Below are 18,061 nucleotides of genomic sequence, written 5' to 3'. Positions count from 1 at the left end.
AGGGCCCGCCGACCACAGCTATTGTACCTCCATAGATACCCCACCCCAGCCCCATGACACCGTGGTTGGATTTCTAGTTTCCTAACATTCATAACCCCCTTTCTAATAAACTACAATCTTATTGATAATTAATGAGTTCTGAATTCTGATAGCATTCAACAGGTTGTTTCAATCATCTGGTTAGCTAACTCGTGTTAATACAAAAGTAAATTAAAAACACAACCTCATACAATCAGTCAAAGTGTACTACACTGTAGTGTAGGCCGTACTAAAGAATTAGACATACATACAGACTTATACAATATATATATACATGCATAACTCGGTAGTCTAGTATTAATTATACGTTAAATACGAATATTTAATTTATTTTTAATGTTGTTAAATTTTTGTTTCGTTTTTGGAAATGTTTCGCCTAAGATCTACTTCTCTCTATCCATAAAGTTACATATAAAAAAAATCCAAGAGTTAATTTTGGAGCACAGTTGAGTTTCTGGAGTATACGTAGAATGTTATAAGTACGGTATTTATTAAGAATATTTACCTAGAAAGATTTATTAATCATCTTGTCCGTAACTGTAAAGATTATGCTAATTAATGTTACCCAAATTAATGTTATACAAATACAAATACATCCTTTAAAAGATACTTTAATTAATTTTATGTTGATGTTTAAATATACATGCATAATTATACAGCGTTTTGCACTTAGAATTAGTAACTAAAATACTCCGGGGAATATCAAATAAATAACTCTTCACGGGAGTTCTAATTATAGCTTTTATGAAGTTAACTGGTGGTACTGTTTACTTTGCATGAAGTTCAACATCACGCTCTCTGACCTTTCCGCCTAAATGTAGGTATATAATAATGGTTTCAGGATGTTGTTGGGGCTGTTCCGTTTCTGCAGCGCATCAGGCATGTTTGCACAAGCTCGCACGGATGACTACTATGCCGTAATACGAAAGAGAGTTGCCTCGTTGCTCTGCAGAGTGCGTGCCAGCTCCAACCCCATCCTGACTACTGTAGCGGGCCGATACGACTCACCTATAATGCGGCATTTTGAGTGTGTCATAACCGCTACTAGGTGATAGGTTGTTATTGGTGTCTGTCACTGACTTAATATAAAAGAAATAGACACACAAAGCAGAACAAAAACGTCAAGAAATGTGGATCCCAATGACGTTTCGCACCATTTGCATTGATGATAAAAACGCTTACGTCAATTTTGAGTCAAGATAAATGTTTCGTACAGAAAAGAGCTTAATGTCGTAAGCATTAAGTGTCAAATTTGCAAACATAAATACCAACACTGTTAAAAAATTTAGTCCGATGGCACTAAACGTAACGTATTTACGTCAAACAACGTCAAACGAGAATAATGAACGAATGGAGTCACTTTGGTACACTTTAATATGTATTACTGTACAGGAAAACCAATTGAAGTAATAAATAAAACAAATTTAATTTAATCGGGAGCTCAAATAAAATTAATTCGTGGTTCAAATTCAAACAAATTAAATTTTTAATTCGTAAGTATACGTCTTTAAATACTAATTTCCTTGAAATAAATTCTACTTATAAATAACTGTGTATTTAAGATCTACATTTACTCATAGCACGGGTGCACGGGGACATTTAGGTACTGATTGGATTTTTTTTATAAAGTCTACCTATACTTTATAAAAAAAATCCTGTGGTTGTCACTGTGTTCAGACAGGTTTAGCATTTACAGTTAGTCGATATAAGCCCTTATTGGTGGTGTATATGTCGGAAACAGGGAAATGGGCCGAACACACAAGTGCCGTTTTGCCTTGTTTAAAACTTCATCACCCCTATCTATCTCTTGCTATAATTAAATAGCAGTCCACTTTGCACGTCGCATAGGTTTTCTTGGAAATCTTGAATTTAAACATAATATTATTCCTTATGAATTCCATATAAAAATATAAAAAAATATTGACCTCACATCGACTCATTAGATTTTTGTTCCTTGACATCCCTTCTTTGGTACTAACAAATTAATTTATTCAAAACCATAAAATTACCACCAGATTACATAAATTATGTAATGCTATCCAAAGAACTAACCGAAAGAAATACATTCCATCCTTTTTCCTTGTTTTATCATTGTTATTTTTACATATTTTAACGGCACATTTCGTAATTGTTGACAACTTCACATTTGAGCGTTTCAAACAAGACTAAACGAAAAAGTAATGCATCATCTGTTTTGACATTACTTTTGTGGGGCCATTTTTGGCGGCTGATTGGGTATCCAGTTCTTTATACTACATCAATGGTGTCTGTTTATGTTTATGTTTTAAATCGCTTTCTGTTTTTGTTCCACTAACACTTAGTTTCTAATCTTAATTGTTACTAACCATTATGGGCCATTGTTGTCTTTTAAAATAAATAAATTGAATTGAATTGAATAAACCACTACAATTCAATAGCATATATTACCAATCGAGCACTCACAGTTCAGCCAGGTGTAAAAGTAAGAATTTTCATTAGGTATAGTTTTAGTCTGTTTGCGATTTTTTCATGAGCGTATAGTATTTTATACAATCGTGATATAATGGAGAGCTTTTCAGTCGAATTTAGACAACGAAGCTTGCTGAGTTGTCTAAATTAGGTACGAGATTGAAAAGCTTGATTATATGTACGTACGTACGTAATACTATACGCTCATGAAAAAATATAAGTAGCTTCAAAAAAAAACATATGGAAATAGGTCGCAATTTTGATGGAAGCTTTCCGTCCACACATGTCATAAACATACACACGTACAGTATGTTTACACCAACATAGTACAGTCAGCAGCAATATTAGTTGCTAAGCGGGCGAGGTGTTAAAAATTATCTTGACGCGGCTTTATTGTTAAGAGAATAAGAGCGCGTCAAGAACATTTTGAACACTTCGCCCGCTTAGGAACTTCTGATCCTGACTGTACATCAGTATCCTCAAGATATAGGAGTCTGAGTGCAAAGCATAACGAGTACCTCAGCTTTTTCACTTTCCTTATCATGAATAATGCTCGATGTTCAGCACTCAACACGACAGAGAAATGCCAAATTTTAGTCTTAGCTACATTTATTATGTATACCTACCACCAGCGCTCAGGCACTTGCACTTAGCCTAAAATATAAATAGGTAATAAAACTCACGACCCAAGCGTTAAAGTCCTAAAAATTCCAATTCTGCAACAAGTTACCAGCTTTATATGACTTTCTATCGCATCATTTTCATATCTTTGGTACTTACATATTAGAAATTGTTTCAGTTTTACTGGCTAATATTTTACGCCCTAACGCTTTGTACCTATATTTTATGGCTATGTTAACATAAAACGGTTTGAGGGAAAGTGAGATTATCATATTCACATTTGCATACATAAATGTTTTCGCTTGTAAATAGCTTTTCATTTGTAGTAAACATAAGCGTTTTTTAGTGTGACAATCACCACTCTATTACAAAACCTATATCGTAGTCCGTTCGTCTGTCTGTCTCTCAGCGGGGTCTAGCAAGTTAAAGTTAAACGACGACCATCATATCGTAGACGATATGATCTTTTATAACACCATCAAAACTTGTTAATTTTCTTATGAATCGCCAAATAAATTTACTTTTTAAGCTAAACAAAAATATACTACTATTTATTCAAACATAAAGCAAATCCTAAGTGAAACATTATATTTATACTCTTTGGCTTATCTGCCTCGCTATATGTGACGTTATCTATGAAAAGGGACCTTATTATCGATGGCGCTTACGCCATTATTAACGATGCTCCGATATAATTACAATGCCGCGTGACGCTGTGCGGCGTAAGCGCCATCGACAACAAGGTCCCTTTTCAAAGATAATGCCCCATATTACTAAACCCCCGCAGCCCTATTAGTTCAAACGTGATTGAATAACAACCCCCCGGATTGTTCCTTTGTATTTGCGTCACGGAAAACAATGTTATATTAAGCTATCGTATATTTTCATCGATACATTTAATGAATCGAGGAAAACAAGGTTGACAAAATATTAATTTGGGTAGTGAAGTTAAACAGTTAACACGGTATAATCGTCTAGAATCATACCTGCCGCCTGTTTCACCACACCAACAATTGACATCTGATACTAACAATTTTGAGTTCATTTCTGGGTGGATAAGAGATTGTATTGTCAGCATCTCAACTATATTTACTCGTTGGACCATCAACGAACGGCATATTGGCGCTTTCAGGTGACATTTGTAAAACAGGGGCCAACAGGAAAAGGCTCCCATAATTTTAACAATACATTAATAATACTTTCAACTATAGCGAACATGATCGCTCCAGCCGTTTTTGAGTTTGAGTAATTGCAAAAAAGACTTCTCTTAGTAAAAATACGTACAAAGCGGTGCGAAGGTACTCCCTTATGCTTGTAATGTAGGGGAGGGCGGGGTTCAACGTTCCGATTTCATTAAAACGCAAGATATCTTCCGCATTATCTAAGTAAAAAATATCTTTTTTAAAGTATGTTATGTGAAATTTTATGTAGTTTTTGAAACAATAGGCTGTCTTTAATCATATGCGTAGTTAATTAAATTATGAGCAATGTTATACAAAAAGTCAGAGGAGCACAACTTACCCCATCAAGGGGCGGGTTACCCCTACATGACGTTTACTAATAATCGTCCCCGTTTAGCCTATTCTAACAAAATGGTAATTGTAACTACGGAACCCTACAAGCATGGCCCGACATGCTCTAGGCCGTTTTGTTTTGCTTTCAAGTTTATAGTATATTTCGATTTCGCCAGTTTAGATAATTGTATCCAAAATGAATACATATAACTTCAGCCTTCTGAGTTTTCGTTTACCGGGATTCGCTTTTGCTTGTTAAAGATTACGAGACTTTTAAATTAAGAAAAAGTTTGACCCGTTGAAAAGTAACGGCTACGGCTTTTCAGCGTAGTTAGATGGTATTTTTCCTGTTATGCAACTTTGATTTATTAGCCACCTCGGTTTTAATGTCGAAAAAGTTCTTGTAATACTATTTTATGGTAATACATGAAGATACGGTATACCGGGTCTGTCTGTGATGGTTTTGCAGTCAATTAAGCTATTAGTTTAAGAATTCAAAGGCTCGAGTCGAGTATCTAACACAGAATGTGTATTAAGTCCTTTGATATCTTAAACTCATAGCTTAATTGACTGCAAAAACCGTAACATTACCATGCAAACATAATACTGTATTAGTATTACCATGCAATCATATAGCTTACGTGGTAACTCCACGATTTACTTTGTTACATGTGCAAGGTATTGCACAAAACGCAGAAGTCGTAGTCTGTGGAAGTGTTAGATCCACAAAGTAAAATCAAGTTACCTGTCCCTGACCGGCGCAATGTCCTAATGCAGTCGCATTAGGGGTCAATTTGGGGCTATTGTTGACCAAGTATTACGTAAGCCTACTTTACGCCCTCGTATCGATCTGGGCGCGTGGAACGCTGCCAATAACAAACTACCGTGCCCCAAGAACTTGTCCGTTGGTAAAACTTTAAACAGTCGGCCGTTTGTGTCACTTTATTGCGTTTGCGTCCCAGTTATAGTTTAATAAAGATTGAGTTATGTCATTTTTCCAAGTTATATTAAGAAGAAGAATTTAGTTTTTCAATGACAATTTCACAATTTTGGAAACTGCCGCAGGACTTGTTTTATGATAAATTTAATCGTTTACTCATTTTGTTAGATATACTTTTTTCAGTTACAAAAGTTTTTCATATTTGTCTAAGTTTAAACTAATTGCTTTTTTAAATTTCCGTACGTGACAGCTTCTCCAAAAACTGGTATTTACGCTCAATAACTTGGGAATTATATAGCCATAGTAATTAAGTCTTTAAGGTACAAGTTGGAACCCTGTCGCGGCGACACGACTGGTAATGGTATTTTTATGAAATACCATTCGGAGTCATTCGCGACCGCAAATCAGTATTGCCTCTCTTACTGCAATGGCGTTCTTACCGTTCTGCAGTCGCGTTCGAAATTAACACGTCGCCGTCGCCGGGTTCCAACAGCTACATTTACTTGTAACGCTAGCGCAAGCCTACCTTTTTTTATTAGATAACTATCGACCCGCCCCGACTTCGCACGGGTTAACAAATTCTACATAAACCTTCCTCTTTAAACACTCTATCTTAAAAAAAACCGCATCAAAATCCGTTGCATAGTTTTAATGATCTAAGCATACATGGACAGACAGACAGCGGGAAGCGACTTTGTTTTATACTATGTAGTGATGATGATACCCGCTTGTTTTACAAGTAACACAGCTTCGTGAAGTAGCAAACTAAATATAAAAGGATATTCCATGAATAAGTACATCCTCATTATTTTATGCATGTTAAAAGTACGCTTTTAAAAAGCTAAATATTGTTGAGCATTCTCCTGGAACGTTCCACCATTTTCTGAAATCCGTGTACACAGTTTCCTTCTTCACGAGAGTCTTGTCGTGAAGCATCTCGCACATTCTGCACAGGTCATCAGAATCTGGCGCCTCGTCATTCGTGTGGTAAGAATAATGATTACGCCACTTGAAGAAACTGTAGTACCTGCAAAATTATAACAGTAAATAATAATTTGATTTACTGGCATACAAAGTTGGTAAAAAATAAATACACGACGAACGATCTAAGTATATATAGCTGGTCAAGCAAATCTTGTCAGTAAAAAATGCGCGAAATTCAAATTTTCTATGGGACGATATCCCATCGCGCCTACATTTTTCAAATTTGCCGCCTTTTCTACTGACAAGATCTGCTTGACCAGCTATATATTAAATATATAGGTGTCTAAAAATAACACAAATGATAAGTATTAGGAGTACCCAGAAAATACTATACTTCAAACCTTAACATTTATTCAGGAAATAGGCCACAAGGGTAGTTTTACACGTCAACATATACGTATACACATCGAAAATACAGGTAACATCATCCTCACAGTAGTCACAGTTGACAAAAATTCTACCAATGGCCTGTTATGAGTGTTGTTGTTAGTACTTCGGTAGGTATACAAAATATTGTGTAATTGCAACTTATTATTAGTTATTTACGGAATTGATACATTTCTTTTAATTCGTTGTGATTTACTAGATATTAAAAGCATACATAATGTAGCATTTAATTATTAATGTATAATGGGATATTTAAGCACCTACCTGTCTTTGTCTTTTATGATATCATTCATTTCTTTCGCCAAGTCGGGCGGCTTTAGTTTACCCCCGTGCAAGTAGATTCCATCTGGCATGAATCTGAAATGTACATTATACACGAGTTTTATCATATTATTTTGTGCACATTTTGTGCAAGAGGTACGAGTCGAAGTTACAAAATGAAACGAGTTTTGTAAACACAGTCCCGAGAATTTCACGACCTATTCGCTCCGTGCAAAGCGGGTGGTTGGGGAATCCGAAACGATCGCAGCGCTTGATGTGGCCAATAATGACAAGATTGGTAACCGTGTTTCTGTCAATTCCCATACTTCTCAGTTATTTTAGCTTTATAATCATACGATAAAAATGGGTCACGATAGCTGTTGTGTGGTAAACTGCAATAATACTGGACGAAACAGTAATAGTAAATTTTATATATTTTCAACGCCGAGCTAGATATTAGCCTTTTATACCATATAGTACTATTCCAGGCTTAACTACGTAATGGCTAAACATTTTATCTAGTCTATGTCAACACAGAGTTTTTCTTGTATGTCACTGACTTAATATAAAAGAAATAGACACACAAAGCAGAACAAAAACGTCAAGAAATGTGGATCCCAATGACGTTTCGCACCATTTGCATTGATGATAAAAACGCTTACGTAAATTTTAAGTCAAGATAAATGTTTCGTACAGAACAGAGCTTAATGTCGTAAGCATTAAGTGTCAAATTTGCAAACATAAGTACCAACACTGTTAAAAAATTTAGTCCGATGGCACTAAACGTAACGTATTTACGTCAAACAACGTCAAACGAGAATAATGAACGAATGGAGTCACTTTGGTACACTGTAATATGTATTACTGTACAGGAAAACCAATTGAAGTAATAAATAAAACAAATTTAATTTAATCGGGAGCTCAAATAAAATTAATTCGTGGTTCATATTCAAACAAATTAAATTTTTAATTCGTAAGTATACGTCTTTAAATACTAATTTCCTTGAAATAAATTCTACTTATTAAATAACTGTGTATTTAAGATCTACATTTACTCATAGCACGGGTGCACGGGGGCATTTAGGTACTGATTGGATTTTTTTTATAAAGTCTACTTATACTTTATAAAAAAAATCCTGTGGTTGTCACTGTGTTCAGACAGGTTTAGCATTTACAGTTAGTCGATATAAGCCCTTATTGGTGGTGTATACCTATGTCGGAAACAGGGAAATGGGCCGAACACACAAGTGCCGTTTTGCCTTGTTTAAAACTGCATCACCCCTATCTCTTGCTATAATTAAATAGCAGTCCACTTTGCACGTCGCATAGGTTTTCTTGGAAATCTTGAATTTAAACATAATATTATTCTTTATGAATTCCATATAAAAATATAAAAAAATATTGACCTCACATCGACTCATTAGATTTTTGTTCCTTGACATCCCTTCTTTGGTACTAACAAATTAATTTATTCAAAACCATAAAATTACCACCAGATTACATAAATTATGTAATGCTATCCAAAGAACTAACCGAAAGAAATACATTCCATCCTTTTTCCTTGTTTTATCATTGTTATTTTTACATATATTATTTTAACGGCACATTTCGTAATTGTTGACAACTTCACATTTGAGCGTTTCAAATAAGACTAAATGAAAAAGTAATGCGTGATCTGTTGTGATATTACTTTTGTGGGGCCATTTTTGGCGGCTGATTGGGTATCCAGTTCTTTATACTATATCAATGTTGTATGTAAATAAAATAGTATGTATGGCTAATACAGTGTACCAACATTAAGTGATTGTAATATTAGTTATTGAAAGCTCATCAAAAGCCATAGAATTAGAATAGACAAGAACAACTGTCAATCTTCAAAAGTGCGACCAAAAATGAAATGCAAGTGTGTGCGTAAATTGTCTATGTGAGATCAAAAATAGTGATGTCATTTTATAACATATTAATAATCTGTCGGTGTTTGATTGCTTTATCGACTACTTTTTCAAATGTGTTATTTTAAACGTTAAAATTCTACGACATTATGATGTATAAAATAACACCTGCACTGCGTGTGCTATCAAAATCGTTACAGCCTTATCTTAGTCTAACTCTTACTGTGTTGGAAAGTGAAGTTTAAATTTACTGCTAAACATCTGCACCTTCAAAAAGGTATAGCAATCATTATTTGAAGTCGGTTATAAAGGTTAATATCTTAATTGGGAGAATCAACTTTTTCTTGTCACTCGTTGCCATGTTTACGTTCCCCTGGGTCACTCTTTAAAACCTGATTTTTAGGCATTTAAATTCTCCAAACACGCTTTATTGTGAAACTTATAAACCCTTTCCATTGAGGGTCGTTGTAATAACCTGACAGTGATTGCTGTGGCAACACTGAGATATGCCTGTCATTGTTATCATGTAACGGAACACATTTCGTATAGCGCTAAATAAACCGTAATTAATTAATTTACTGTTTTATTTGGCTCCAAAATATAATAGTCGTCTACCAAGCGTGTCAGAAGGTGGTGGACAATGTCTTCTAACAAACTATGCTACTATTGTCTCTTGGGTGACCGGACAGAATAACAACAAGAAATAGTTGATCCACCCAATTATGTCTTGTGGAGAAATGATTACATAGATAGTTAGCTATTAATATACCGACAAGTTATCGATACTGTCATCTGAACATTTTGTCAAGCCCTAGCGTAAAGTAACAGTTTATGTTTTTACACAAAATATTTTAAATTATTGAGTAATATGATAAAATATTAGCACACAAAGGAAGAAAAACTTATAATCAACTGTATAAACCGGCTTCTTACACTTTTTATGCTGTTAATTTGACAAAATATCGTTAAGAAAATTTCGCTCGGAATATCATTATTCCTCTGAAATGAATATTTGCTAGGTTTATTTGGCCCCGTGACACTGAAATCCGGTACACTACAAGACACTATCTTCATTGTATTAGTTTATCAAATAGTTTTCTTCCGAATTTGTGTATATTTTTCAAATTGAAAATTACGATGATACGCTCTTGGCCGTCCGCGGCCGTCGTCAAACTCAAAAATGGTCACGTTTTCTCATTTGTAGTCTGACTCTTTCGCACTCATGCGATGTTCATATACGTGATGGCTTCCCTTTTGCACACTTCAGCTGTCTGTCAAGCGCGAGCGCGACAATGACAGGTCTGTGGTCACAAGTCACACAAGTGTCACAACAGACATTGTGCCTATTAAGCGGGAGAACATAAATTTTTAACATAAAATGTGTTGATTAAAACCTGTGAAAAAGGTCAAAGTTTTTATAATTGCAAGCATCGTACGCATCCCCAGGAAGAGGATCACTAAGTGAGTCATCAAAACATAGTGAAACATACGTTTTTTCATTGAAACAACAACGAAGGAAATTGACCGAATAATATAAAATACACAGATAATTCTTACTGTTTTCACTAAAGCAAAAACCAGGTGTATTTAACATTAAATACGAATAGATTCCGCACATTGTTAAGTACATTATAGTAAATATTTTTAAGGAATAATCTTTATTTTGTTGCGCTCGCTATTTGACAGCGCCGACCACGTTGCGAACGCTAGGCGGCGCTGCCATCGTGCACGGTGCCAATACCACTACCACTGGCACTGACATAAACGTCATCGAGGTAATTTATTTTCTATGCATCTCGCTCGTAGTACTTGCATAGGTATGAGTGCAAACGAGATGTATAGAAAGTAAATTACGTTCTCGAAAGCGTTTATGTCAGTTTTGACACTGTCAATGACTCATGGTACGGGCTCTGATTATGGAAATAAGTACCGATGCACACAATATATTTTCTAAGACTTAAATTTATTACAAGCTTTTATTTAACTTTCAATGTTATCAATCAATCATTTATTTCAGACATAAAAGCCCATATAATTTGTTAGTAATACAATAGAAATGTTATGTAACTATGTTTGTCAGGGTCAGGGTCAAATCTTGCAAGTTTAATTTGACCCACTTCCTGGTTTCCGATGAAGCTGAAAATTTGCATACGTGTGTAAGTCGGGTCACAAAACAATATTATGGTACCATGGAGCTGATCTGATGATGGAGACAGGAGGTGGCCATAGGAACTTTGTGATAAAACAACGCAACCTAATTGTGTTAGGGGTTTTTAGAATCGTCTTGATGAGTATAGTGTGGAAAGAAAAATACAGTCAGCGATAAAAGCTTGTATCAAAAATGAATTATAATAGCGTTTTTCTATAAAAAGACACATCAAGATCGTATTATACCCTTTTATAATGCAAAAAAAAAACGAAGTTTGAATGCAGTACCTAATTGATTCTCATTTAGAAAAAAAAATATTCTTTTACCGTGTGTAGTTAGCGTCTCCGAACACCACCGGCACCGCGTAATTCTGAAGCGCCGTCAGCAACTTCTCTGTCACGTAGTCTTCGCTAAACGAATTCTCAAAGGAGAGATAAAAATAGTACTTCTTTTGAACCATCTTCAAGCACTCATTCATTCTTCTCCTTGGACATTTTTTCGATGCCCAAGTACATCTGCCGAAAATGTCTATCCCCAAACCGTATCTTTTTAATTCATATTGCAGCTTAATGACGAATTCTTCTCTTTTACTTAAACTATTGCAGTTTGAAACAAACCAGGCAGCGGTCTTGTTTTTTTTCTTCAACAGAACTTTTGTCTCTTTATCGATTGGTTGCATGGCATCCAGTTTTATCCAGTGCATATTTTTATTCGGGCCAATGATATCGCCCGTAATGTTTCTAATGGTTACGTATCCGTAAAATTCGTCAGAATCCAACCTGTAAGTCCAAGTCCAATTGAAAAACCCATCGTATCTCTCGTCACAAATCGGGTAGTAATGCGATGACTCCTTGCTGACGAACACGTATTTTTGATGCGGACTCCGTACTTTTGGGCTTGGCACGTATTTTCTTTTTATTTCAGGGCCATGAAACGCAACTGCATCAAACTGTGAGATGCTCGGTAGTAGCAATCTGTTTGGGGTTACGTAGCAACTGTTGACTTTACACTTATGTTTAATAAACTCCCGTTGTCCTCGACCCCAAGATATTATTGGTTCATGATTTGGTTTTGTCCATACTAATACATATTTCATCCCCTTCTGTGCAATGAATCTCCTTCTGTGCATGACCTCAGTTGCGTGAGTATAACTTGGCATTTCCTGTATCTGTAAAGCACTTCTGGTAAAATCCCACTGATAAAATAGCAACAGCATTAAACATCCTAACATACATGTAAAAATGATTTTTCGTTTCGTCGATGAGTCCATATCGGTATTGCCGGGAAAATATATTATTCCTTTACCTACTGCCTTCAATTATTTTGTATAAATTTACCACTGTCGGAGCGTTCGCGTCTAGGATATGTAGAGCTTGCTTGTCGACACTCGACATGTCTTACTTGAAGTGGATTTTAATCATTTGTTATCGTTATCAACATTCAATTTAAAATTGCTAGTCATGTGAAATCGATATACAAAGTTCATTGTTTAAAACTTGTATTTTACATAATGAATACCATACTCGGAAGTATTGAAAATAAAACTAAGTACTTACACGAATATTTTCTTTAATAAATAGGTTTTCTAATACTTATACAAATTAATAGTTAATTAAATGTTCATTTGTGCATGTAATATTGCATCGTAAGCCCGAACTGAAATTAGATGATAAGATTATCATTAATTGGCTTCAGCTGGCTCGCTCGTACGTTTGACGCGTGAAAATAAAAATAAAACAATGTATTAAAAGATATGAATGAAACATTCCGACAGCCATATTCGAACTTTAAGATACGTCAAATACTAGATATTGAAACGATACGGATTGGATATGTCAGTGTGAAACAAGTATCAATAGTGACGTTTCTTCAAACAAAAACGTCACTTTTGACACTTAAATTGTTTGACACTGACATATCTTAGTGATGTCTAATAGATATCTAGTTCAAAATCGGAATCGGGCCCCGAAGCAAATCCATCAAAATAGAATGCTGAAGCCAAGCAGTTTAATGCCGGGCCACACTAAAAGCGGTTTCGCACTACGTCCGATCCGAATCCGTGAAAATCTCCGTCATCCGATTTCGGAAAGAAATCAGACGGATCTAGTGCGTAAATTACCATAGTAATAGTTCTACGGCTACTTCGGACCATATTTTCACGGAGTTATTTTTCAAGTGTAAGGCCTGAGTGGACGCTCGAAGCGGAGCGTTCGGCGGGGCGTGCAGCGTGGCGTCGGGCTCACAAGTGATTTGAGCGGCGTGCACTAAGGTCGCTCATATACGCTTGCATTTGTTTAACATGCATGCCGCACGCCCCGCCCCTCTGCACGCCCAACTCGAGCGTTCACTCAGGCTTTACACTAAGAGTGAAAATTGTGTCGCAGCGATATTTACGGTGCTTCTTGCTTCGCTCTATCAGAAGGCGAGGAGGCTGCTCGTACCTCGACCATCGCGGTACGGTTCTACTTGAGTTTATTAATTTAGCAAACAAATTAAATAGGTCGGCGGTCCGGATCCGGACCGTGGTCCGCCATTTGGTGACCCCTGGTTTACACCTTGGTTCGGTTAGGCGTGGGTCACTAGTTAAAAATTCTAATTAGACTAATTACAAAATGGTACGTTACACAGTCCCAATAAGTTCTGTCTATAGAAAATCAAATCTAAAATCAGCTCGGACTTACCTCGGCTTAAGTTTTGAAAATAATAGTATTTTATATAATCGTGATACAATAGAGAGCTTACAGCTGAGTACCGTGTAGATACGAGATTGAAAAGCTTGACTATGTGACTATCCAATCGAAGTAATACTACATATTTACAGTATATATGATACTCTATGGTACTATGCTGGTGGCTCTTTAGCGATAAGGCCGCCTCGCCTGTTGTTTACCTCTGGGCCGTATTCGGATTTTGAACTAGATATCTATTAGATATCATCAAGATATGTCAGTGTCAAATATGACGTTTTTGTTTGAAGAAACGTCACTTTTGACACTTGTTTGACACTGACATATCTTGGTGATGTCTAATAGATATCTAATATTCAAATATTATTATAGTATCTTAAAGTTCGAATATGGCTGTCTGTCTTCATGTATTATTTGTGTTTCCATGAACATTTATTCTGAGTTTGTGCAATAAAGAGGATTTGTATTGTATTGTACTACTTAACCGCACTAATTTCGTAAATAGCAACGTATGCCTATGATGTGATGAATAGGCCATTTGCAAGTTTTGCAACTCATTTTAATTTATCGCCACTCGTTGCGATTTTACTACTTTTTGCACTTGTATCGTAATGTACTATTACCGAACCATTTATATCTCGAAAACAGAAATTCCGACAGGGGAATTTTCTTACAATATTTTAAATAAATTATCAAGAGCTCGGAATTGCATTTGTAGTGGTTGTATTGTACCGTTCTTTTTCGATCTTTTCGAGCAAGTGTGATGAAGAAAATTAAAACAATATTTGGTAATTATGTACTGAAAAAGAAGCTCGGTGTCTTTTGTTTTATTTATCCTTTGAGGACTAAAACCTCTTGACCGCGGCGAGACGCGATTGGTCAAATTAACAGGATACCATTATTTTCATCATTAAAGCGCTTTGGTTTCATTGCACCTTAATGTGATCATTTTTTTAAATCAAAATACCACATTCCCGATATACCTAAACTTCAAATTAGTAAAAAGTCAAAGAAGAAGAGAGTAGGTACAGGTACATACGGTTTCATATTAACTTGTACTTGAAGGTCCAACTTAGTTTATGTTTAAATCAGGGCAAATTTATAATTTGTTGTTGTTTGCGCCAACCCTTCACTATTATAGCATTAAATTAAAGCGTTTCAAACTAACTTTACAAATAAATAGTTATTAACAGGAATGTATTTTGTTTCAGACCATTAGGCTCTACGAAAAGGAATCAACACAATGGCTTTCGCGGGTCTTAAGAAGCAAATTAACAAAGCAAATCAAGTAAGTAGACGTCATTCATTTGCGATTGATAGAATATATGAATTATTTGCATTAATTGCAAAGATCCTTTGATTAGTGTAAAGGTGGAGGTTCGGGCCGCGACCGAGACAAGCGACCGAGACAGAAGATCGCGACCGTCACTTGACGATAGGCAACATATAAGCGACAGTTCGCGGCGAGACAGAGACAGGAGAAAGAAAGAAGCGTTTCTGTCTCCTGTCTCTGTCTCGCCGCGAACTGTCGCTTATGGCTCCTCTACACGATGGGCCAACGCCGGCCACTCCAAGGGACGCAGCCATGCGGTAGAATGAGATAGCAATATTTTTTTTTATACCACATAGGTGGCAAACAAGCATACGGGCCGCCTGATGGTAAGCAGTCACCGTAGCCTATGGACGCCTGCAACTCCAGAGGTGTTACATGCGCGTTGTCGACCTTTTTTTAAAAACCTGTACACTCCTTTTTTGAAGAACCTCATACCGTAGACCCTCGGGAAAACCTCGGAAGGGAGCTCATTCCACAGCCGGAGCGTCCGCGGGAGGAAATTCCTCTTAAACTTAAATATCACTTGCTTGCTCCCTCTAACGCATAAATGTTATTAGTTGCCTATCGTCAAGTGACGGTCGCGGTCTTCTGTCTCGGTCGCTTGTCTCTGTCGCGGCTCGAACCTCCACCTTAAGATGTGTAAATTCTTGTCTCGAAATTGACAAGTGCTGTACCTACTTAGACGGCGCTCTGTACAGGTCATGACCTATACAAGGAATTCATGATTTCGACGTACATGATTAACAAGCTTATGCGGGGTAACTCGGGGTTTGACAATTCAGTAACCATAAAATATATGGCGCAGTACAGCGCCATCTGATTCGGCTGCCAAAATAGGAGGCTTTTTTATTAACTTTACCTCTTTGTATTGTAATAGCTTGCTAGGTAAAGATAAATCTTCAGAAACTCATTTTGGCAACTTGTGGACTAGCAAGTGTGAAGAAATAGTTATTTGTACAACAAGAGATCAAAGTTTGATATTTCTTCGAGTGCTTATTTTGAGTCCCGTGCAAGCGAAAGATTCTATAATAGATTCACGAGCGTAGCGAGTGAATCTAATTTAGAATCTTGAGCGTAGTAAGGGACTCAAAAGCGCACGAGATGTAAATAACTTTGATCTCGTGTAGTTCACAAAACTTTTCACCTCAGCAGTGAGAACATATTAGAGAACCCGAAAAATGTATTCCTTCTTCATCACTTACCTCTATTCGCTCATGTTTTCTTAAGATATACCAACAATTAAATTTTCACCTCAGCATCTCGAACAAGGGTACTTTGCTACTTAAAAACAGTGAGCAAAATCGAATTTTGCTCACCGAGTGAGCAAAATCGCATTTTGCTCATTTTGTCTCACTCAGTGAGCAAAATGCGATTTTGCTCACTGTTTTTAAGTAGCAAAGTACCCTTGTTCGAGCTGCTGAGGTGAAAAAATAATTACTTAACCAAGGTAAGTTTTGAAGTCTGAATGCCGCCCCTGATAGGTTGTAGGGGAATTGCTCGAAATATATTCCCTGTAATATTCCAAAAATCATTCCATGACAGTCTACAGGACCTGCGGTATCCTTGTATTTAATCGGTATGAAAATAAACAGTGGAATCACTATTCCACACAACACAACACTTTGTGAGATAGGCTCGCCAAGCTTTAAAGGCTCATGCCGTCTTTGTCCAAGATTAAGGCCAACCTTGTCCTTTTAAACCGTATAATCATACTAGTGTAATCTGGGGGCTTAACTATTGCGGACTCGGAACGAAATTCATTTGTTCCACAATTCCTAAGTGTTATAATTTGTTAATATTTATCAGACCGTAGAAAATGGACAAAAGACTGTTATGTACGGTGAATGTTTGGACCCGCGTTTCGTTAATCCGGTCTTGTTTCCCAGCTTAAATGATGGCGGACTTCATAAGTAATGAATACTAATACTACGTTCTCTCAACATCTACATTGGATGTTAACATTTAATTCAACCTAGTATTCTTATAAACGAACATTGGACGAGAACGTGATATTAATACCGAAATATCTGATCACTTGGGCTGATTCTGTCTTAACAATTTGATATGGTTTTTATTTCATTTTGACACGACATTGAGACATCTCCAAAGAATAATGTAAAATAAAGTAATCGACATCTTGGACATCTCACAGACATTACACGCGAACCAATAAGTTTGATCGGAATGCTTCTGAGACGACTTCTGCGGCGTTAGCATGATCGCCTCATTACTTTATCGTCTGTCACCATGTCTGTCACGTTCAGTAGGTAAGTGCCAAAGTGACGCAAGACGCGACAAGCGACAAAAACGCAACATGCTAATATAACGCCGCTGATTGCATTTAGTCAGTGTTAATCTACGTGAGCCGCTAAAGCTGATATACCTAATAGTGCTCACAATTAAGATCCAAATAGGATGAAGAAGAAAGAGATAAACATCATATCAAAATTTGTTAAAACAGAATCGGCCACCTGAACATCGATCGACCTCAAACCCGCTGATTCTGCATTTTGTTCGGATGAAATGTTTTACAATTAACCGATTGGATTCTCTCGAACTTCATTAAACTTAATGATCGTGACGTCCGCGAGCTTGTATTCAGAACCTAATACGATGTCATTTTAGGGATACGCTGTAGTATGGAAATCGTTTGAGCTTTCGGTCATCGCAATGCCACCTGAATTGAGATTCTGTCAATAAGTCAATTCGGGTGAAGTAATTATATTCGGGGTGGGGACGGTGGGGTGGAGCGTGTCCGTTCTGTATATAATAGTATTATTCTGTGACGATGTTAAGTAGATTCTTG

The 18,061-nt window shown here is 36.5% G+C and overlaps 2 protein-coding genes across 7 annotated transcripts in view; one reads left to right on the top strand and one right to left on the bottom strand.

Annotated features, from left to right (window-relative positions):
• Nucleotides 1–18,061, top strand: part of LOC134656423 (endophilin-A) — a 78,538-nt gene that overhangs the window by 38,549 nt on the left and 21,928 nt on the right. For all 6 annotated transcript variants that reach the window (XM_063511949.1, XM_063511951.1, XM_063511950.1 and 3 more), the window contains exon 2: nt 15,134–15,210. In XM_063511949.1, coding sequence (XP_063368019.1) covers nt 15,166–15,210 — 45 coding nt within the window. In that variant the 5' untranslated portion in view covers nt 15,134–15,165. The remainder of the gene's footprint in view (nt 1–15,133; nt 15,211–18,061) is intronic.
• On the bottom strand, nt 6,376–12,344 carry LOC134656427 (alpha-(1,3)-fucosyltransferase C-like). Its single transcript, XM_063511957.1, has 3 exons — nt 11,562–12,344; nt 7,198–7,290; nt 6,376–6,589 (listed from the first exon to the last, which is right to left on the bottom strand). Exons 1-3 carry the CDS (start codon nt 12,329–12,331, stop codon nt 6,382–6,384), a joined length of 1,071 nt encoding a protein of 356 aa, XP_063368027.1. The 5' UTR covers nt 12,332–12,344; the 3' UTR covers nt 6,376–6,381.

Source organism: Cydia amplana, chromosome 18 (genome assembly GCF_948474715.1).
Source record: "Cydia amplana chromosome 18, ilCydAmpl1.1, whole genome shotgun sequence".
Taxonomy (NCBI): Eukaryota; Metazoa; Arthropoda; class Insecta; order Lepidoptera; family Tortricidae; genus Cydia; species Cydia amplana.
Note: the sequence above shows the minus strand (reverse complement) of the source record. Positions and strands in the feature narration are given on the sequence as shown.